This window comes from Rhea pennata, unplaced genomic scaffold (genome assembly GCF_028389875.1).
Source record: "Rhea pennata isolate bPtePen1 unplaced genomic scaffold, bPtePen1.pri scaffold_47, whole genome shotgun sequence".
In the NCBI taxonomy this organism is placed as follows: Eukaryota; Metazoa; Chordata; class Aves; order Rheiformes; family Rheidae; genus Rhea; species Rhea pennata.
Window position 1 is genome coordinate 69072 of NW_026907686.1, and position 22259 is coordinate 91330.

General features: G+C 64.1%; 1 protein-coding gene across 1 annotated transcript; it reads right to left on the reverse strand.

Moving 5' to 3' along the window:
- Positions 1 to 222: 222 nt before the first annotated feature.
- Positions 223 to 21431, reverse strand: LOC134154868 (adenylate cyclase type 10-like). The gene is made up of 30 exons (XM_062601500.1): positions 21254 to 21431; positions 20528 to 20632; positions 20363 to 20401; positions 19688 to 19831; positions 19026 to 19234; positions 18651 to 18747; positions 18235 to 18323; positions 17751 to 17942; positions 17393 to 17514; positions 16861 to 16937; positions 16348 to 16537; positions 16000 to 16052; positions 15453 to 15606; positions 14924 to 15116; positions 14275 to 14361; positions 13600 to 13883; positions 12914 to 13050; positions 12260 to 12385; positions 11514 to 11768; positions 10971 to 11321; positions 10391 to 10442; positions 9560 to 9782; positions 9070 to 9177; positions 8626 to 8804; positions 7904 to 8060; positions 7324 to 7535; positions 7151 to 7227; positions 6020 to 6213; positions 4383 to 4459; positions 223 to 285 (listed from the first exon to the last, which is right to left on the reverse strand). The coding sequence occupies exons 1-26, from the start codon at positions 21429 to 21431 to the stop codon at positions 7437 to 7439; spliced, it is 3900 nt and encodes a 1299-aa protein (XP_062457484.1). The 3' UTR covers positions 223 to 285; positions 4383 to 4459; positions 6020 to 6213; positions 7151 to 7227; positions 7324 to 7436.
- Between the last annotated feature and the right edge of the window lie 828 nt (positions 21432 to 22259).

Consider the following 22259-nt stretch of genomic DNA (forward strand, 5'->3'; position numbering starts at 1 on the left):
GCAACTCCACGTGCCAGACGCTGGCTTCTTCGTCCGACACCAGCTGGATCTGGTGAAATATAAGGGAAAAGCATGATAAAATTCCATTAAGCATGCTAAACAGGCTATCTTATAACCATTACAGTGTGACCTGTCTGCAGACTGTGAATCAAAAGTGAAATTACCAAGAAGTGATCTTGCCTCTAATCCATAGGCCCCAAATAGGCAAGAGTGGACGTAGAGGCGCAGTCTAACGGGCGACAGACGTATGTTTGTTCACGCGTATACCAGAGAAGTCTATAAAGGCTAAAAAAAAAAAAAATCACCGGTTAGTTGCAGTAAAGTTTCTGTGGGAAAAGCAAAGCTGAAACAGTTTTTAAAAAGCTAAAAATCATCTCCTGAGCTATCACGTTACTGAGCTCCAAGACTAACCTGATCTTAAAGGCAGAAAGATGATCAATTAGCTGAACTGGAATTTAAACTATAGCCTATATCAAGGTACACTCACCAATTTTCGGGTCCTCTCTGCAATATCTGACTCTTTCAGGGGAAGAGCTACCTTATACTAAGCTAATCTCCCAGATGCAAGCCACAGTTAAGGTCGTACACCTCACTGCTATTTAAATCTCACTGATAGTTTCTTTGGAATGCCACAACTAGCAGATAAAATAGCAGTCTGTAGAAACTTAAAATATAGGGAAGGAAAACATTGTTGAAAAGCCACTGGGAGCATCGAGGAGGCAGGCAGCCGCAGGTGACTTGGAGTAGGGGTGACAGATGGCACTAACTTCGGAAGGTTCTCTCCATCAGAGTGGGCAGGCAGCGCAGAAAACAAGAACACAGCCCATAGCTCCCAAGAGCCAAAACAGCTACCTCTGTACTACGCAGTGCTATCAGCACCCTTCTCTGTACTACCACGCCAAAGCCTTTTCGGCATGCTTGCATGTCTCACTTGCCATCCCAGCTCCATCCCAACCAGCAAATACTGGTGCCATTTTACTTCCTCTGCTCTCATCAGCCCTTGTGGTTTGTTACACACACCCAATCTTCTTTGCCAGAGGTCATGTTTTTACTTTGAGAAGGCCTACATTAATACACCAGGTCTCCAGTAATAAGAAGGTGAAACATGGTTAACATTAAAAGCAGACAGACGGCTTACAGTAGCACCTCCAAAAAAAATACTAACCAGATTTTCATTTCTCTGAAGTGACAGAAAAGGTTACCTGCGAGACCTAGAAGAAAGCTGCCCTTGCTGGAAAGTAGCACTCTTCCCTACCAACACCACCTTGGCTTCTTTTTTATTTATTTTTTTTTTTTTCCTTAAGAGTCTTTCCTTGGGTAACCCTTCTTAGGCCTCAGTCTATTTCCCAACATAGTTCACCCTCAGTTCTGAGTAAACCCTTCAAATTCAATCGCAAGACAAATCAAAAATTTCACGGCAAAACATACATATTACTTTCAACAAGAAAAGAGGTGCCTCTCCATTCACCACAACAATGTATTTCAAAAGAAAAGACCCTAGCTCTGATTCCAAGCATGTTTCACATCACTTATGGGTAAACAAAGAGGTAAGGGGAGGGATTAAAAAGAATGTGGTGTTGTAATACCTTTTTTGTTTTAAATCAGAAAAGTTCTCTTTATCCTTCACAAAAGTAGGGGAAGGGGACAAAACAAACAAAACCAACACAAAAATAAGGAACACCTGTGATCAGAAGCTACAGCAGCATTCCAGAGAAAGGGGTAAAGAGATCATACCGTTTTCCGACGATAGTCGTGGTTTAGCAGTTGCTGCAATTCCTGAATGTCATCAGACAGCTGCCTGAACTCTGCTTGCTCTTCTACAGGAACAGTGCTAAGCAAACGTAAATAAATAAATAACACAACCACACACTGAGATATTGACAGTTTCAGCATTATTAGTGAAATCGATAGATTGGTGAGGCTAGAACAACCACTCCAGAAAGAATTCATCCTTAAGAGCTTAGACGATCAAAATGATGGTTTCAAATTAAAGATCCACCACAGTCTCTGAGCTACAAAATACAGTTTTCCTCTCACAGCAACCAGGCACTCCCAAAGTCTTATTCTTTGCTCACAACAGCTCTTCTGGCCTCTCACCAGACAAGCCCCTCCTCTAACAGGGCACAACCCAACAGAAACTGCTTTATGCTTCCGGGCTTGCTTCCCAAAGAGGCTAAACAGCAAAGTCAAGTGCCAGTGGAGAAGCTGAGTCTGCCCAGACTAAGCTAAACAGGCTTGGAGGAAAGCTCAAAAATATTACTTCGCTTTGAGAACCAAGCTACAAAGCATGGAGGTGCACATGCTGAGAACGTGTGATGGGGTAAGGGAGAGAAGGTGGACAGTTTGAAAGAAAACTCTCCTAGGAAAGCAAGATATGTTTCACTGCCAGGAAACAAAGCTAACTACTGTCTCAACTTACTGCCTCTACACCGTCTGCCCTTCACAGCAAGCTAGTCCCACACACACCAAAGCCCACACCCGTTACTCAAAGCAAGTACTTTTCTTCTAGTCCAAGAGGAACTACCACCTCAGCTGTCACAGACAAGCAGAAGGGAGGTAGAGGGGCCAAACTTCTGAGCACCGGTTGGGCTGTCCACTATCTACACCAGGTGCAGAGAAGCCTGTTGTTCTCGGTCTGCTCTATCAAACCACAAAGCTCAACTAGTAAGTTCCCAGTTGCACACCCCACACATGCACTGGGAACAGGAGAGCTAGCCAAGAAGGTTAGTGCAACTCAGCTCCTACTCCTTATACTCACTTCAGCTTCTCGAGCTTCACTGCTGCCTCTTGATTTGCTGTCTCCAGCTGTTGCAGTTTCTCCATAGCTGATTTCTGCAAGTTAATTACGTGGAGATGTTTTTATTCTAGGGGAACACGTTTTACATTTTGGGTTCTCTCTGAGCTCTGCTAATCACGTATTTCACTTGAAACACACCATCTCTAAATCCACAGGAAAACCCCAGCGTGTTTTTAAAACATGCAATTAAGAAGTACAACCTCTATGTTCTCAAACTGAGGTTAACATTCCTTATGTTTTAGCAAGCATCAGGAGTAACACAGCCCCGAATCTTACATAGTTCACCTGTAAATCCAAGTAGACTCCACGGCGTGATTCTCGGAAATGTATAAAGTTGAGAATGCCACTCAAGAAGCGAGCTGTCCTCTTTGCTTCTGAAATTAGAATTGCAAGTCATCACTGTTTTGGTCTCCATGCATATTGCAATCACTTAGGAAAAGGTGGGCCAAGCATAATTCACAGAGGAGGCAAGGGATCGCAGAAACAGGGCTTGTCTTCCTCTGCCCCCCCAGCAGGAACATCAGTAACGGGCAAAACTCTCACAAGCTAAGACAGACCCAGAAGTGAAAGCGTTCTTCACAACAGCCTGTCCTAAGCTGTGCGGCGCAGCAGAATCGCCGCAGCTGGGAACCGTGGAGACGGAAGAGCAGCTTTCACCATCTAACTGCTCCCTGCGGAGGTATTTGCCTAAGGACTCCAGAGAGAACTCCACAGAGTTCAGGCTACTTTCCACGGCCACGTATTCCCACACCATTTCAAGAGTGCCACAGCTTGATGGACAAACTACTAGCAGTCGAGTGCCAAGCGGGCAGGAAAGCAGCCTGCCTGTCAAGTGCCACCACCCCAATCCCCCTACACTCCCACACAGGACAGACAGCATCACAAGCACTTGCTTACTTGGACTTAGAACATCAGCAATCTCAATGTCATTAACACGGCACACCGGGAGAAAGCGCTCCCTGCAAGGAAGCAAAACATAGATCTATCTGCAGTCACCATTGCAGCTTTTGTGCTATAGACGCTCACTCAAAAGAGATTTTCTCCTCTTACCCCAGAGCCCAGGTGCAGTAAGCACGCAACAGCAACAAGTCCTCTCAGGAGACTAACACAGTACGATCGCCTGCACAGATTAGTGTTTAACGCTCCCATCCCTGCAGCAAAGGTATCTCGAATTCGGGGGGCAAGTTCACCTAACAAGGGCTTCAAACCCCCTTTTGGGTATGATGATGAACTTCTGGCCATTCGCGGTACCCCCAGGCGCTCCAACCCGCCCTTTCACTCCCCCACCCTCTAAATCAAGTCACTAACGCAGCCTCCTAGTCCTCACAGTAAAGGTAACGCATCGATTTAGACAAAAGACAGCTGCCAAGGTTTTTCTTTTCTATTACAACCTTGCTGCCTCTTGCTCGCCTGCAAATTTCATTTTGCTCCAAACCAGAGAGCACAGAGAGCGCTGCAGCCACCACCAGCTCACAGGTGCTCAAAAAAATAAAAAACAACCCGCCCTGATCCCCCACCCCCATTCCCTCTGAACTGAAGCCTTGGAAGAAGTAACAACCAAACGGATACAAACTTGTGTACTTACATGTGAATAAACAAGTTACAAACAGGGAGAAAGCCTTCAAATATTTGGGGATACACGATGTCAATGTTGACAGGCATCTAAAGAGGAAAGAGAGCAGAGTGAATACGCAGGCACAGCAGACTTCCAGGAAAACAGGCAGGTTTTCTCCACAACAGAACATCACTCAGACAGACTGAAGACACACCTGATGGTCTCTGCACCCCTGGGGAACACAAGCTGCTAAGGCTCCATCTGCGGGACATGCATCTTCTCTCTAGTAAACTCCAAGCATGAAACACCCTCCCCTCCAGAAACACACACAAAAAGGGAGGGTGGGAGGAGGACAGAGGGAGGGAGGGAGGAGGACAGAGGGAGGGAGGGAGGAAAGAAAACCTCCACATAGTCACTGCCAAGTAACAGAAACTCACCCTGGAGAGACACGTCCTAGGATTTGTCCAGAGGCTGCAAAACAAGGCCGTTGGAAAAATGCTCCCCGGACAGTGCCACCCAGAAGCCAGAACTGCTCCCTAAGCCTGCACATTTCAGCTTAAAAACCTCTCCCTCTCAGGGCAAGGAAACACAGCTGACCCTAAGGAGACAGCGCGCTGCGGCCACGTCAGGCGCCCCGCACGCAGGCCGCCTCTCGCGGCGGAGCTCAGGCCCGAGTCGCACAAACACGAACCCCTTGGCAAGAGGAGCTGCTCGGCTCCCCCCACAACACCACGAGTCCCAGCTCTTCCTCTGCTACGTTTTGGCCCGCGAGCTGACTCACAGCTCTGCTCAACGGACGCCAAAGACTGCCCTCGCTTCTGCCAGCAGACTGCCTCGAGCACCGCTCTGGGCTGGTCACGCCGTAACAGGACGACGACAATCAACGTGACAGCGCACGAACAGCTGAGCTGCCACGAGCACGTGCTATCCACAAACGCCCCGAGACTACCATTTCCCACGGGCTTCCAGGAATAACTTCCCGCGTGGCGGAGGCACAAGATGCGCTTGGCCTCACCTCAGCACAGCATCCGTTTGCCGAGGCCACCGGCCACAGCCGCCCTCGGACGCCGCGCGGCAAACGCACGGCTGCAGTGGGCCGAGCTCCGCAGGCAGCGTTCACTGCCCTTCTCCACGGCGCCCATAGCCCCTTGGAGCTGGCACCCTCCCTCCCACCGGGGCCAAAGGCAGAGGCCCGGACAGGGCAGGAAGCGAGGAGGAACCCTCACCCCACCCCACCCCCTAGAAGAAACCAGCCCCAAAAAACAAACCCATCAAAACAAAGATTTTTTTATTTAAGAAAAAAGAGCAACTCGGATGCAGCACACCCAAACCCCACTCTTTTGAGAAGTGCCTTGACCTGAACCAAACTCCCAGAAAACAGGGAGAATCTTCTTTGATTCTCAGGTGCAGTCAGCCGTGCCACAGCAACAGTCCACACACACATCATACTCCTGCTTCAAAGAGGTCTCTAGCAAAGGACCTACTGCAAGGACTATGCCGCAATACTGCACTCGCATCCCTGCCTACACACACACAGCAGCCGCTTCCCTGGACACGCACACAGCAAATCCCCACGCTGCACAGTGCCTCCAGCGCTCTGGGCTTTCTGCAGCACAGGCAGGATTTCCAAGCTCCTCCTCACTCTGTCAGCACGTGGAAAACCGTACCTTCCTGGCGGCGTCCTCCTGACCTCACGACACGCAAAGGAGAGCAACGCTTCAACATTTCATCTCTACGGCCAACATTTATTATCTGCCCCACGCGAGCCAGGACATTGCACGCAAACCATGTAGAAATGCTCTGGGCGGATCCCGTACACCTTCTGCAGGATTCTCATGAAAATCACGTGCGAGACTTCAGGCTGCGAAAGCAAAGACACAAACCAGCGTGTCACCCGCACCGCGCAGGGCTCCCGGGCCGCCCGGAAAAGCAGCCCCGCCGCTACCGCCCCGAGGCGAGGGAGCCGCGCGGCACCGCTCCGCCGCGCTCCGCAACACGAGCGGCGGCACCGCGCGCTCTGACAGCTGCGGGGCACCGGCCCCCCCCGCCCGCCCGCGCCGCGGGGGGCCAAAGCCCGCGCGTCGCCTCAGCGCCCGCCCCGCCCTGCCCCGCCGCACCTTCGGGCCGGGGAACAGGTCGCCCTTGGCCAGGCTGCGGGCTTCGGAGCCGGCCCGGACACGGCCGCGGAGGCAGGTAGCGATGTCGGCGGGGCTGCAGCGCCGGAACGTCAGCACCTCCACGGCGGCGCCGCCAACCGCCGCCGCCAACCGCCGCCGCCCTTTGAACCCGGCGCCGGCCCCGCCCCGCCCAGTCGTCACTTCCTCCACGCCCGGACCAATCCCCGCGCTCCGCCCCGCCCCCGCAGCCAATCAGCGGCAGCCGTGCGCGGCGGGACCGCCCCCCAGCCCCGGCCCCCTCCACGCGCTGCGAGGTCCCGGCAGCAGGAGGAGCAGCACGCCTGCCCGGCGATCCCGGGCTCTCCAGCCAGCTGCTTCTCCAGCCTGGAGAGCGCTCCTGCACGCTCCGGGCACTGGGGAGGCACGCAGTGAGCCCCAGGGAGCAGCTCCGCGCGGTGGGATTCAACTCCGCACCCTGGCACGCGTCCCACCCCGCTTCTCCTCACCCGTCTCTCCCCCTTCTGTGCTCCTCCTGGAGAACCTCCAGGGGAGTTCCCATCGCTCTTCTTTTCACCCACTCATCTTTTGGCAACAAGTCTCCGGGGAAAGGCTCCCGTGACCCTGGCCCAAAGGATCTCCGGTGGCCCCCCGACACCGCACCGTGCCCAGCGGCAGCATTACCTCATCTGGAGAAAGAGCGCCGTGAAGAGCGTGCCTGGAAGCTCCCGGTCCAGGTCGGGCTTCTCCAGCTCCGTGCACTGCAGAGGGAAATAAATGAATGAGTGAATAAAGCCGACTCGCAGAGGCTCTCTCCGCAGAGATCTCCTCTCCCAGGGAGCCGGGGCAGCACCTACCGACGTCGACAGAGAGGGGCAGATTTCCCAGGCTGAGGTGCAGACGGGACAGGGCCTGGGCCAGTTCTGCCGCGGTTAACGCCCCTCCTCCTCCAAAGGGCTCGACGCCGGAGCTAAGCTGGACGGCCGCGCGCCCGCCCGCTCTCCATCCGCTCTTCCTGGCGGCCCAGCTCCTGGCAGCACTGCACATATTCCAGGTAGGACGCGAGGATCTAGAAAGGTCCAGACAGCAGAATGCACAAGACTGGATCTCGCCAGGGTGACTCTCGGGCCTAGAGGGCCACAAAACCCACCGCCACTTTTGCTCTTCTCTTTCACTCGCACGCCTCCCACAGCCACAGCCTGCCCAAGGGTGACAGTCACGACACAAATCCAATGAGAGGAGCAGCCCAGAAGAACAGCAAGCCCCGTCTCCTGGGAGCTCGCAGAGAGAAGTCCCGGGACGGGGACATCCCCGTCCTGTTTGGCCTCTCCTTGCCGGGGCAGACCCTGCGGCTGCTCTTGCCGGGCCGGGGGAAAGGAGCCGTGTCGGACGCGCGGCCGCCTGCTGCGGCTGCTGCGGCGCGGAGAAGGCACTCACGTGACTCGCGTCCTCGGACTCCTCGGCCGCGTTGACCCTCATGAGCGCTGCGAGGAGCGAGAGCCTCCGGCCGCTGGAAGTGTTCTCCAGGCTGAAGAGCTGCCGCAGCAAGGAAAGGCAGCGGCTCTGCTGGAACAGCCAGGGCAGCCTCTCCGTCCTGCCACGCAAGAGAAACTGCTGAGCCGCAGCCGCGAGCCGCGCGGGGCCGAGTCCGGCAGGGCCGGGGAGGCGCGGGGCCCACGAGGCGGCTGGGGCGGGCAGGGCTGCAGGGGCGGACGCAGGAGCACTGAGAAGCACCACGGGGAAAGGTAACTGCTCGCAAGGATGCGACGGCACTACAGCCCGCGCCACCCAGCAAAGCCGGGCACTGGCAGCAGAAGGGGTGCTGTGCGGCAGGCTGGCACCCGGCTGCGAGCCCTGAGCTCCCTCCTCCCCGCCCCTCGCCTCTGCTTCCCCCCGGGCCCACCGCCTGCTCCCTCCTGCGCACTCCCTTTCCCTCTGCAGCCTGTGCTCCCCGCTAACACCCCTCTGCTCTCACCCGCGCCGTCCCCCTCGAGATGACACAGCCCGCCTCCCCCGACAGCAGCCCCCAGCGCCCTGCGCAGCGTCGCCCTCGCCAGGACCTGACTCTAGCCCTAAGCCTAGGCAGCTGGCGGCCGAGGGGCTCAGCACCAGCAAGGAAAGGGCTCTTTCTGCCCTTCTCTTCCCCCTGAGCTCCTTACCCCGCCTCTGCGGGAGGGCAGGAGCCTCTGCTCTTCTGGTGAGAGGCGTGCGCCGACTGCTCCAGCAGGAGCTGAAAGAAGGCGCCAGCCGAGGTGCCCGGGAATTTCCGGCCCAGCAGGCTCAGCGCCTTCCTGAGGGTCGTCTTGGCCAGCTCCACGCGTCCCACGTTGTAGCACACCTGCCCAGGAGAAGGCTTCTTCAGGCGGTGCCCGAGGGCTCCGACTGAGCTCCCACCACATTTCCCGCCCCTGCCCGACGCGAGGCCGAGGGCCTTGACCGGCTGGGGCCGGAGGACGCGGCGGTCGCAGGCAGGGCTGCTCACTGCGGCCGGGCCTCAAAGTGCCAGAGGTGTTCCCCCCGCCGCCCCCGCCGGCTGCCCCGCGCCACCGCGGCATCCCGCTCCTCCCGCCCCGAGAGCCCTCGCGGCCGCCCTGCCGCTTTACCTCCCCTTGCAGGCTCAGGAAGGTGGCTTCTTCAAAGCAGGCCGGCACCGGGGCTTTCTGAGCCGCCGAGCTCCTCAGGGCCTCTGCTTTGCGCAGGCTCGTGAAGGCCTTGGAGCAAGCGCACGGAGAGCGGGTGAGCGGCGCTGCGGAGCCCGCCTCCAGCCCCAGCACTCCCACCCGCCTGCACAGCTCCCCGCGGAGGCCGTGCCCCTGCCCCTGCCGATGCCACCCCAGCGCATGCCGCGGGCACGAGCGCTCCTCCGCACCGCCTCCCTGCTGGGGCGCCTCGCGCGAAGGTCCCGCTCCCCTGCCCCGCGGCTCTTGCCCCGGGACAGGCAAGCAGGAGGAAAACCCCGGCTCCGACCCCAGCCCTTCGCCCCCAAGGGCCCACAGAGGCCGGTCCTAGTGCAGGGGGGAAATGGGCTTGCCCTGGGCAAGGCCACCGAGAGGCCTCCACGTGCAGCGGCCTCTGGCACGCAGGACAACTCACCAGGTAGTTGTCGGAGACGTGCAAGCAGGCAGCCGCGCTCTCCAGCAGGTAGTAGAGGGCTCTGGCATCGTTGCCCATTGCCGTGTGGTGGTGAGCCAGGGGCACGAGCACCAGCTCCACGACGGCCTTGCACTCGCAGGAGCGCGCGGCCCCGGGCGTCCCTCTGCTCCGGCCAGGCACCGCAGGCACCCGTTCCGCCTGCGCCAGAAACCGCTCTGCCTCCCTACGCCGAGATGAGGGCACGGAGAAAGAAGAGACACGCTAGCACCCCCGCACTGCCCTGGCCGCCCGCACTAACACCGCGCTCCAGCGCGGCAACGGCCGCGTGCACGGCTGCCTTGTGCGGCTGCGCTGCGTTTCACAGCCTCCCCAGGCGCGGAGAGCGCTGCCCAGTTATTCTCGCTGCCCCACGCGGCAGCAGCCGCGCTCTCGCCCGGCTCCAAGCAAAGCCTGTGCTACTCCTAACACAGTGCTTTGGGGCACGGCACCTCTTCTTCCTCTGCAGCAATGTCCGGCCCTGCACCGCGCACCTTCCACCAGCCACCCTGCTCCCAGCAGCTGCTCTGCCCCTGCCCAGCTCGCAGCACTGCTCTCTCACCGCTACACAACCACAACGGCTCCACCCGAGCGCCACCATCAGCACGGTGATCCCTCTGGCTTCCGCAAGGATGCTCCTCTCCGGGGCCAGCGCAGACCACCTCCCACCCAACAGGCCAGCTCTTCCCCGGGCTACGCTCACAGCCGCCAGGCCATGCTGGCAACTCCGCTCGCCCCCTCTGCGCACCCTCAGCCCGCAGACTCCCCACAATACTCAAAACCCCCTCTCCTCACCCAGAGGTCTCCTCCGTGCAGCTCTCCTCTTCCTCCGCACCTTTTGCGGCATCTGCAAACAAAGCACAAGTTAACCCCCGCTCACCTCACCAGGGGCAAGAGCTGCACCTTGCGGGCAGGCTGCATCAGTAAGAGCACGGGAGCGGAGGGACGGGGAGGGGAGGAGAGGGGAGGGGGGTCAAGGCACTGGCAGCAGCTCTCTTGCTGGCCCCTTCCCCCGAGACCTGCCCTCACTGCAGGGCTGCTAGGTTTGGGCAGGTGGAGCAGACCCACACGGAGACGCCCCTCGGCCTGCGGAGCTGGGAGCTGTGCCCCCGGCTCCCGGAGCTCCAGGCAGAGGCAGGAGGGCGCTCGAGGGGACAGAGGCTCCACGCTGTGTCCGCAGCGCGGCTCTGGGTGGGCCGCTGCGCTCGGCGCAGGGCTAAGCTAGTCTTGGGGAAGCGTCCGCCCTGCGCCGGAAGCATCCCGAGGCTTCGGGGAAACGCTTCTGCGGACGGGGCTTCGCACGGAGGAGCGCGTCCGCTCGCTGGGCCACCGCGGCGGGCAGGGCCCGGGCCCCGGAGCACAGCACAGAGCATACCTGGAGCGGTGCGGAGCGCGGCCCTCTTCAGCTCCTCCTCTGCCGCCAAGGAGGCCTCCCGGCGGGGCGAGCAGCGCTCGCTGGCGGTGCCGTCGCAGCTCTCTCCCTCCTGGCTGCTGCTGCTGCTGCTGACGGCCAAGCGGTGGAAGGGCACAAAGTCCCCCCCGCCGCAGCACCGGCACTTGTGCGCCCGCCTCTCCAGGAAGGCCGCGCACTTGCCGTGCATGGCCACCCTCTGCGCCTTGGGCCACAGCTCGTAGGCAGCCTCCCGCAGCAGCGGGGCGCAGAAGGCCAGGACGCCGCGCCGCAGCCTCGCGGTCTCGCTCTCGCCCGCGGACCCCTTCGGGGCATCTGAAAGGCAACGGGGCTTTGCAGCAGCCGGAGCTGGCGCCGGGCGCACCTCAGGGCCGCCACAGCCCGCACGCGAAGAAGCCGCCCGTGCTGCCGGCAGCAGGAGCAAGCCACGGGCAGCTCCTTCCTCCCGCTCAGCGAGACGCGCCCAGCCTCCCACCACGCTCCCGGGGACGCCTTAGCAACACTTACCGCTTGCTTCCTGCAGAGAGCTGGAGGATCCCTTGGTGGCAACGCTGCCGTCCTCTGCCACCTCGTCAGCACTCAGCCACTTCAGGAGGTTGCCTTTCACCAGGACATCCAAGGTCTTGTACATCTTTGTCCTGGTCCACCTGGGAAGGACGTGGAAGAGCAGCTCGGGGGTGAACGTCCGCCCGATGATGGCTGCGCACTTCAACACCATCCGCTCGGAGGGCTTCATGCTGTCCAGCTCAGCCAGCGCAATCCCTGCCAAAAAAACAAGGCACAGGTCTCTCTCTCGGCCCCGGCCAAGGCCGAGGCCGCAGAGGCTGCGTTAGCTGCAACGCTCAAGGCGGCAGGCCTTAGCCTTGCTTCCCAGGCACCAAAGCCGCTGGGCAGGGCACACGTCTCCAAGGTGGCCCTGCTCCTCCGGCAATCATGGGAAGCAAGGAGCGGGAAAAGCAGAAACGCTCCAGGGAACGACCCACCACCCCCTTCCTCCAAGGCGTGGGCAGGGCTGCATTACCAGCTTCACTATGCAAGGACACGGCTAGAGGGCAGGGACGCTCGTTCACACCCTCCCAGGCAGCACCCCTGGAAACGGGGAGCTCCAGCGGGACCACGGCCCCCTTCCCAGCGGAGCCCCAGAGCTGGCAGGGGAAGCTGCAGCAGCCGGACACGCCGCCTCCCTCTAGGCGAGGCCCCGGAAAGACGGCCGGTGCGGCCAGCAGCCGCCCCGGCGGGGCTCGGCCCCTCACCTTTCAGGGTCGGGGGAAGCACGGTGTTCTGCAGGTCCACGCCAGGTCTCACGGCGCAGACCCTGCGCTCCTTCCCCGCCCCGGCGCGCCAGCACGCGGCCGCTGCTGAAGCCTCCGTCCCAGAAGCTGAGCGCAGCAAGAGAGCAGCAGGAAGCGATTAGCCGCGGAGACCGTGCGAGCCCCGACTTCCCGCTCGCAAACGTCGCTGCTCCTCCCCTCCCTCCATCCTCCACCCTTGAGCAGTCACCCCCCAGCACGTCCGGCGGCTCCTGGACCTGGCGGCAGCACAAATCCAGCCGCGGACGAGGAACGCTGCGGCCACGCGACTCCCGGCACAGCTCCGCAGTAACCCCCCACTCCATGCTCCTTCCCAGCCGCACCGGGGCTTAGCTCAGCGCCAGGGAGCGCCTCTTCTCCTCGACCGCCACTTCCCGCCACAGCGGCACCGCTGCTCCTCTCAAAGCCAACAAAACCCCCAGCCTCTGCTCCGCCCGTCCCAGCGGCCAGCGGCACGGGAACCCACGCCCGAGCCAGACCTCGCTCTGCGCTGCTGCAACACGCGACCGTGCCAAAGGCGCGGGGCAACTCCAGGGCAAGAACGGGCTGTGGGAGAGGCACCACAGCACCGAGGCAGCCAGCCACAAAGATGCTTACTGAAGAGATTCTCCCACTTGGCCTCGGCTTTCTCCTGCTTCCGCTGCTGCTGGAAGAGGAGCAGGTCGTGCCGACGAAGGTAGCTCAGCAGCTCCTCGCAGTAATACGGGATCCCGTAGCTTCTCTGCATCAGGAACCTGCAAAGAAGCAGATCCAGCAGGGACTGGCGCAGGACGGACGCGCCGGAGGCCAGCGTCTTCGCCACAGCTGCACCTCCCTTTTCGAGGGGCCGCGACTCCCACGGCCTTTGCCAGCCGAGCTGCCCTGAAGACGCAGCAGTTGCTGCAACCTGCAGGAAAGCGCTCGCGGACAGTGCCCAAGGCACAGGGCAGCAAGCCGCCTCCTCCTTTCCTGTCCCCAGCAGCCTCCGTCCTCGCCGGCACCAGCGAGAACCTGGGCCCCTCCAAATCACCCCCCGCACCTTGCCACACCTCAGCCACCCCAGGGCCCAGCACCACCGCCTCCCTGCCTGGCAGCGCGACGCGGACGGGCCGACACCACCTACGCTCCATGTCCGCCAGCACAGGCGGCCGCCCGCTCCCGGCTCACAACCGCCAGCCGACGGTCACAGACGCGGCGGTGCTCCGAGGAGCCGCCCGCATCCTTTCCTGGGCGTCCGCTCCCTTCCGCCCTCGGCAGAGGCTCCACCCGTCGGAGAGAGCTCAGAGGCCCTGCCCGGCACTTACGTCTCCAGGTCCCGGGGCACGCTGACCACTCCGAGGTCGTGGCAGGCTTTCTGCACGACAGCTGCAGGCTGCAGCTCTTCCAGCTGGACGTAGGTCGTTTGCTGCAGCTTCACGATGTCAGCAGCTGCTTTGCAAAGCCTCTCCCTTCCACAGCGCCCGGGAGCAAAGCCCACGACCAGGAAGATCGGGACGTCCCTGAGCACGTGCGACATCGCAGCCCAGGAGGTAGGATCGATGTACTGCGCGTTGTCGATGAAAAACAGGGCAACGTCTTCTTCAACGGTCTGAAACAAACAGCTTGTTTGGGCTGGGGGAGTCGGAGCCGTTCTCTAGCACCTTGCGCAGCAGCAGCTTTGGCCGGCCTCTCTCCAGACACGGCGCGCTCCAAAGTCTCTCTCCTCTCCCCTGCTCAGAATCTCCCCGGCTCTTCCTGTCTCCGAGACTTCAAGGTCTCTCGCGCAAGCTGGTGCACAAAGACACCGTCCCTCCGCCTCCTCCTGCGCACGTGCCCTCCAACTTGGCAGGGGGACGGCAACCAGGGGGCACGGCACGGGCAGTCCAGCCTCTGAAGGGCAAGGGCTCCGGTACGCTGTCCTCTCGACACCTCCCACCGCTCTCCTGCACAGCCCTCAGCCTGCTTTCCTCCTCCGACCCAGGACGCAGAGAACTGCTCACCTTCTGCAGCACTTTCTTGAAGATCGACTCCAACTCCACTGTCCTCTGAGCACCGCTCATCTTGGACACCTGCTCCGACAGTGGGAACTGGCCAGAAAAGCACAGGCACAGAGAAAGAGAGTTTCAGGGCGTTTCAGCACACCTGCCCACCACACAAGTCCAACTGAGCCAAACGCCTCAGCTGCCCTCAGCACCTTACGCCTCTCCCCCACACAGTGCCGCGGGCGGGGGAGACAGCGTGGACGTCACCCTGAGCCTCGAACAGGGCTCCTCTGCTGGGGGTCTGCGGCAGAGCTGTTGGGGTATGGGAGGGAGGCGTTTGGGGTGGGGAGGGGGAAGAGCTTGTTCCCTCGCCGTGGAGCAGACCGCTCACGCAGCAGCAAGCTCAGACGGGGCCCACGAGCTGGTGCTCAAAGCCTTTCCGCAATGCCCTTTCCAGGCCACTGCGCAAGACCCCAGGAGCTGCCTGCAGCAGCCTGCCACCGGGACTCACCCCCAACAGGCAGCCCCCTGCTGCGCCCACAAACAGAAGCCTGTGCTGCCCCCCTGCTCTCCCCACCAGCCAGCTAAGCCCACTCCCCACCAGAGCGGCCGCAGGGCAGCGCACAAGCGAGTCTTCGCCGGCGCCAGGCACGGCTCCCCCTCTCACCTTAACCAGGAAGGGCACATTGAGCAGGCAGTAGCTGCTCTCTTCCATGAGCCCTCGGAGCTTTTCCTGCAGGACGAGCTGTCTCGCGCTGCAGGATTTACAGGCCTGGAGGCCCATGGCCATGGCCAGCACCATGTGCACGGCCGAGAAGACCTGCCGCTGGTTTAGCTCCGTCAGCTCCACAGCCACTACCCTGCCAGGCAAAAGCAAAAGGCAGTGAGATCCAGAGAGCCGCCCAAACACCATTTGCCCAGCAGGCCACCCGGCTTTCTCTCTTTGCTCTGGAGCGGCACAACGAGCCCTCAGCACGGGCTCTACTTTGCTTTGTGTCCGGCCCCAAAGACGCCGCGCCCTCCCTCGACACCTCGGACAACAGCGCGCTGCTGCCCCTGAGCCGCGTCTCCACGAGGCTTTTCGGGGCTGCTGCAGCGCGAGGGCCAAGCGCACTGGCAGAGGAGCTCCAGCACCCCAAGAACATCAGGGGCTGGCCGGGGGAAGGCACCCACAGGTACCGCTCCGCAACGCTCACCTGTGCCCAGCGGCCTGCCCTAAGCAGGCCAGCTCACTAAAGAGGTGGCTCTTCCCGGAGCCTATCGCGCCCTCAAACGCCAGGATGTGGCTTTCTTTCCTAGCCACATAGGCGTTCAGGTGGCTTGCAAAGAGGGCGAGCTCCTTCTCCCGACCTGGGAAGGCAAACCAGAAAGCAAGCTCTTGCAGTGAGCCGAAAAGCAAAGAACCCTGCACACCCTTCCCTCTCGCCGCCAAGTCGCCTTCCCTCCACCCCATCGACAAGCCCGCCCCCACCCAGCGCTCCTCCCTCCCACTTGGAAGCTCCCTCCGTGCAACCCACAGAGCACGGCAGCAAGCAGCCGCCGCTTCATCCCGATTCCCGGCCCCAGCTGTGGCCCAGCCCCAAATGCCGGCACCAGCCAGGAGCCGAGCTCTGCACCAACCCCTTACGGCCACTGCAGGCAGCGCCGCCCCAGAGCACGAAGCTGCTCCGTTCCCGGCGCAGCGCTAACAGGTACTGAGGGCAAGAAATGGGCTTCCAGGAGACCAAGGCGGTCTCCACCTACCGAGCAACGGGGAATACTCGGACCTCGCCTTCGGGACACCCGTGCCGAGCACCCTAGCAGGGGGAGAGAAACACGAGAGTCAGGCAGGGAGGCAGAAGCTGGAGGACGCAGAGTTGCGCTCCCGGGCTTTGCTCCCAGGGAGCAGTTCACGGAGGCTGAGCCCTGCAACGGAACCTCTCCCGAAGTTCCCGGGGGACGGCAAAGTCGGCCTTGCAAAGGTCGTCCCGGGAGACCGCCAAAGCCCGGCCAGGGCAGCGGCTGCTCTTTGCCGACCCTGACCGGACCCCGAGTGCGGCCACCAGGCCGCCGGGCCCCAGCCAAGCAACCCTGCTCAACGAGCACACTCACGGCTTCTCCGAGATCCCCAGGTACTGGTAGACGGTGCCAGGATCGACAACCCCTTTCATCTTGGCCTCCGGCAGCTCCCTGAAGTAGGAGCGGGGCAGCCGGGAGGCGGCGTAGGTTGCGGCGTCACACGACACTACCCCGGGGTAGTGCTCCATCAGCCGAGCTGCCAAATTCACCTTCTGGCCCATGACTGCCGCAGACAGAGAGAGCACACGCTCACGCGCCTCTGCGAGCGGCCCGCCGCACCCTCCGAGGCCGACGGCTGCGTCGCCTGCAGCTCGGGCGAGCCCCGGACCCTCGCGAGCCAACACGGCTCGGAGCCCCTGGCCCTGCCCCGCGGCGGCACCCGCTCCGCCCCGGTCGTTGCCCGCGGGCCGCGGGCCAAGCCCTCGGCCGAGCCCGGCGCGTGCGGGCAGCGGCCTGTTCCCCGCCGCCCTGCCTCTGCCCTCGGCGCACAGCTCTGGTCGGACAGACCCGGCCCAGACGCCCGCTCCTTGCACACCCGCGCCGTACCTGTGTATTCGTGCCTCACGCGATGGCCGACGACTCCGCAGAACACGGTGCCGCTGGTGACCCCGACGGAGACCGCCCTGCCATGCACGGAGAGTGGCGGGCGGTCAGCAGCGCCCGCGCGCAGCCCCGCCTGCCCGCCCACCGCCACCCCCTCGCCCCTCGCCCCGCCAGCCCCCCGGCAGCCCAAACCCTGCGGGCGCGCGGAGCTCGCGAGCGTGAGCCCGCAGCGGGAACGGGCTGCGCGGAGCAGCCAGGCGGGGCCCAACCCTTCCCCTCGGGCCCGGCAGCTCCCGGGCCTCGTGCCCTCCTGCTGCCGCCCTCCGAGGGCTCCTGCCGGGGCCCCCGCTGGCATGGGCGCGCTGGAGAAACCGCCCCGGCCGTGGCCGGCGAAGCCCCGCGGGCAGCTGCCGCTGCTCAGGGCTCTGCCTCCTTCCTCCCCGCCACCGAGCGGGCCGAGCGAGAGGGCACCTCTCTCTGGCAAACCACCCCCGCCGCCCCGGCGACGGCCCGCGCAGCACGCCTCCCCACTCACTCGATCTTCCGCGGCCTCGACAAGCACGCCCTGGAGATTTTAACGGCGCTTTCCAAGGCGTGAACGCTTTCGCAGGGCACCTTCTGTCCGGGCAGTCCGAACACACACAGGAACGTGCAGCCCTGCCGAGGACACAGGCAGCACGCCCCGTTACAACGCCGGCGGCACACGGCTCGCGCCGGGACGCCCCGGCCTCCCGCGAGGCCGGCAGAGCTGCGCGGCAGCCCCAGGCCGCAGGCCGCTCGTCCCTCCGCCGAGCCAGAGCTGCGTCTCCTTTCCCCGCTGCCCAGCGCACGGACACGCTCCCCTCTCCCTTGCTGCCCACCCGTTGCGTGGTGCCCCGCGCCCCCACGCTCACTTTGTCGAACATGGAGATTTTGTTGATCTCGCCCTTGTGCGGACGGAGGATCTCCGACATCAGCACGCTGCTGTCCTGGATGGCCTTGAAGATGTGCGTCAGGTTGACGCGGGCAGCAAACTGCAGCTTGACGAAGAGGCAGGTGACCGGCCGCAGCTCAGACAAGTACTCCAGGGGTTGTCCGTCGTCGAGCTGGCAGACAGGAGCGCGACTCCGCGGGGGGCTCTCTCGTCCCCCACGGTCGCGCCCGAACAACCCCCTGCAAAGGGCAGAGGGAAAGCCGCCCCCCGCCGCCCGCCCCTCTCCCCGCACGAGCACGCGGCGGGCAGGCTCCTGCCGCGGGCAGCGCGCCCCGCCGGCTGCCCCAGCTCCTCGCCCGAGGCTGCCCCGTCTCGGCACGTCCGCTCTCTCGCGAGCTCCCGCTCGGCCGCACGCGGCTCCTCCCGCCCGCCAAGGACGCGGCCGCCGGCAGCCGTGGCCATACCTTCCTCAGCACCGTTGCTGGCAGGTACTTGCGCAGCAGCTTCCCCAGGGCACGACGAGGGGCCAGGGTAATGGCAGGCCTCAGGACGCCTAAGGAAGGAAGAGCCAGGCGCTCGCTGGCGGCACGGCACGGCACGGCCGAGCTGCCCCGGGGGCACCGCACGGCAGGGGCTGCCGCTGGCGCTCCGCGAGAAGGGCGCTCCTCCACCCGCACGCCGGTTCCTCTCGCACGCGCTCGGCCAGAGCAGCCCCCTCGAAGGGGGAGGAGGAGGCAGCGAGCCCCCGCGCCGGAGCTCAGCGCGGCCACGGACGCTGCAGCGCGAGCGGGAGAGGGCGCAGGGCGTTGCTCCCCGCTGCGCCCTGCCGAAGCCCCGACCCGCCTGGGCAGCCGCAGAGCGGCAGGAGCGTGGGGCTCACCTGGCTGCTGAGTGGAGCAGGAGCTCAGCCGCGCTCGGGCGACCTTGGAGGAGATGTCTTCCCGCTCGGAGAGAGACATCCGTTCCACGCCTGTAACCTAGAGGCCCCCCGAACAAACGGGGCTCCGCAACAGCTCCACGACCCACGGAAGCCGTCGCCTGCCGAGCCAAACCCTCCCAGGGCCCACCGCCCCCTCCTCCAAGCCAGCAAGCGGACTCCAGAGCCAGCCCTCGCACGGCAGGGCCGCAGCTGCAGCTCCCCACCTGCGCCAACCCCTACAGCTCCCTCCACGTTCACCTCCGCAGCCCTCTCCCTCCTTCCCCCTCACGCCCACGGCCGGCTCCTCAGCGGCGCTCCGGACGCCGTCCTGCTCACCTTCACAGCAGCCTTCTGGCCTTTGAGGCACTTGGCCTTGACCCTGCTCTGGTTGCAGAGCTCCCAGCAGCCGGCGGACAGGATGACGTCGCCGGCGCTGGCGAGGTTCTGGGCCTGCCAAACGTCCCCCACGGCCTGGCCGACGATCAGGAAGCGCTGCTCCTGTTTGTCTCCGACCGTCAGCAAGGACATGTGCCCTGCAGAGATGCCTGGCGAGACACAAGCACGGCTGCGGCAGAGCGCGCTGCTGCCCGCGCAGCCCCCGCAGCTCCGAGCCCGGAGCTCGGCCCTGCGCGCGGGCTCCTCGTCCGACCGCGGCGAGCGGAGGCCTCTGTCTCGAGGCGTTCGAGACCGACCAGGGACGGGCCGCGGGGCCTAAGCGGGGCCCTGCGGACACAGGGCCCTGCCCGGGGTGTCTGCCGAGGGGCCGGCAGGGCTGCCGCTGCCCGCGTGCTCGCAGGGCAGCCCCCTCCGGCGGCCGCCTCCCCACGCGCGACCGCCTGCGTGCGACCGCGCAGCCGCCTTCCGCGCAGAAGAGCCCCGCGGGGCCCCGCGCGGATCGCGCCCTCCGCCCGGGGCTGCAGAGCCCCCCGGCCCTGCCCGGGGCCCCGCGGCTGCAGCTGCGGCCGCCCGCGGCGCGGCGAGCGCGGCACGGCCCGTACCTATCTTCAGGCGGAGCTTCAGGCCCACGTCCGTGTCGCGGGTGCCGTGCTTGGCCTGGATTTGCTGGCTGCACTGCAGCACCAGGCCGACGGTGTCCCGCAGCTGCGTCTGCCGAACGCGCCACAGCACCAGCACGGCGTCCCCTGGGGAAAGCGGGGGCGTGAGGACGGCTCCCGCGAGACCGGGCGCCCCCGGACCCGCGCCCGCCCGTGGGGGCGGCGGGAACCGGCAGGCGTGCCGCGGGAAACGCCCCGGCGCGGAGGCGCCCTCCCCTCCCCGCCCGCCGCACCCTGGGCACAGGGCCACCTTCCCCGTGCGCGGGCCGGCCGCGACAGCGGCCATGCTGGCAGCGCAGGAGGGGCTCAGGGGGCTGCGGGAACCCGGACACCCCCGCCCGTCCCACCCAGCGCACGGACGCGCGGCCTCTCCCAAGCCCCCTCCTTCCCCCCGTACTGCCCCGCGCCCCGAGCTCCCGCGCTGCCCGACCCCCGCGCCACATCGCCGCCCCGCTGCAGCTCCCGGCTTGGCGCCCCGCACGGCGGCTCCCCCGGGCACCGGGCTGAGCACGCGGCCCCCCCTCCGCGCTCGGCCGCCTCCCGCCTCCGTCTCCCCTCTCTCCAGCGCTCCCCGGCAGCTGCAGCGCCCCAGGCCGCGGCTCTCCCTCGCGGACAGACCTGCGAACTTGAGGACGTCCCCTCCAAAAGCCAGCAGCTCTGCACACAAAAGAAAGCAGAAGCAGCGCTGCACCCGGGCCTGGCGCAAGGAGGCAGCGGCAGGCTGCCCGGCCGCGCTCCGCTCTCGCGGCCCGGCGCCACGCGCCCCTGCGGGGCGGCACTTACCCTCCAGGATGTCCCCCATGTACCGGTTGAGGGTCTGCGCCATCTCATCCGCGCCCTGGTCCAGGTTGATGCTCTGACTGAACTTCTCCGTCAGAGCAGTGAAACCTGCGACGGGGACACGCGGGCGCAAAGGCGTCAGGCAGCGCCGACACGGCCAGCGGCCCCGGCAGCTTCCCCGGCCGAGAGACGCGCGGCCGGGAGGACGCAGGACGGCCTCCGGCAGCGAGCGCGGCCGCCTGAACCCTCCCGCGCCTCCTCGCGCTCGCGCAGCGCCCGCTCGCCCCTTCCCACGCCGGCACGGTACGCCCGGCGGCTGCGGCCGGCTGGGGCCCTCCGGCACATCCCGCCGCCGCCTCGCCTCCTGCCCGCGGCCAGGCCGCCCGCGGGGCCAGGGAGGCGGGAGGAGGCCCGGCCCCGCTCGCACGGCACCAAAGCTCCAGGGAGAGCTCTGCGCGCAGCGGCTCAGCGCCAGGCTGCTGCCCCGGGGTCTCACGGCGTCCTACGCGCACCGCTCTCGGCGGGCGGGCGGCCACAAGCACGCCACGGTGCCGCTGCCGGCGGGCGAAATGCCCGTGCCGCGGCCGCCGCTCCGTCCCAGCGCCGCTCGCCCGAGGCGGAAGCCCTCAGCAGCCAGGAGGTCTCCCCCGAGCCCTTCTCCAGCACAGGCGGGATGAGCAGCACCCCGGGAGGCCCGCCACGTCCCCGCGGCTCGGCTCGCTGACCCACCGGACACATCCGCGAAGAGGAGCACGCCGTGGAAGTTCTCCACGCAGCGGCTCTCCTGCTTCAAGTCCTCAGACAAAAGCAGGTCGGGGACGTAAGCCGCCACTTCCCCCAGCTCCGAGCAGTGCTTCGACCTCGGCTCCCAAGCACGAGGCGTCGTCACGCGCCCTGGGCTCCCCATGGTGCCCCGGCAGAAGACGCCCGTGCCCAGCAGGGAGGAGGGCAAGCCAGCACCGCGCAGACTCGCGCACTGAGCCCCAGCCTTTGTGAGGCACGGGTGACCCTCTGCCGCCAGCGGGGCATCACAACCGGCTCCAGCGCCGTCACCCGCCCGTCGGCTGTGACCCGCACGCTGCCACCCAGCTCCAGGCCCGGCCGACGGCCTCTGCGAGGCGTCGCTGCCCCAGCGCGCGCCGGGGAGCTGCCCAAGCTCCCTCCTTGCCCCGCGCCCGCTGCCCAGACGGGGCCAGCGCGGCGCAGCTCCCTCCCGGGCAGGGCTGCGGGGAGGCCCGCGCGGGGACTGCGCTCCCCCGGGGCCTGAAGCAGCAGCTGCCTCCCACGCTGCCCGGCACAAGCGGCCTAGCAGCCGCGCGGGCTTCGCCGTGAGAAGGGCGCTCGGGGCACACCGCGCAGGCAGCCTCACGACAGCCGCAGGGCTCAGCAAACAGCGAACACGCAGCTCCGCAGCAATACACCCGACGGAGCTGCAAGGCCGCTTCCTAATTTGTGCACGCACGCTGCGCCCAGACAGCATGGCTCAAACAGGACAGAGCCTTCGTGCAAATACAGGAGAAGGCGGGGGGCTTTCGCAGCACTGCAGGGCAGCAAAGGAAACCACTGGGTCCATCCCAGGCACATCAGAGAGAGCCAGGAAAAGTTGGAAGCCTTGGCAGGAGGCAGCCCCAGTTCCCTGCTGTAGTTGCCAGGGCCGTGTTAAGCTTTCGTGCTGTAGGGAACCGTATCCACACTAGGCACCCCGGCGCACACACAGTCTGCAGCTGCCTGTTCC

What these genes read in the sequence shown, in the direction of transcription:
- LOC134154868 (XM_062601500.1), bottom strand. Translation starts at nt 21,431, where the DNA reads ATGGGGAGCCCAGGGCGCGTGACGACGCCTCGTGCTTGGGAGCCGAGG. An exon ending in GCTTCCCCCGACCCTGAAAG is followed by an intron (nt 11,769 to 12,259) that starts GTGAGGGGCCGA and finishes TTTTTTTGGCAG; the next exon opens with GGATTGCGCTGGCTGAGCTG. An exon ending in CTCTCTGCAGGAAGCAAGCG is followed by an intron (nt 11,322 to 11,513) that starts GTAAGTGTTGCT and finishes GTTGCCTTTCAG; the next exon opens with ATGCCCCGAAGGGGTCCGCG.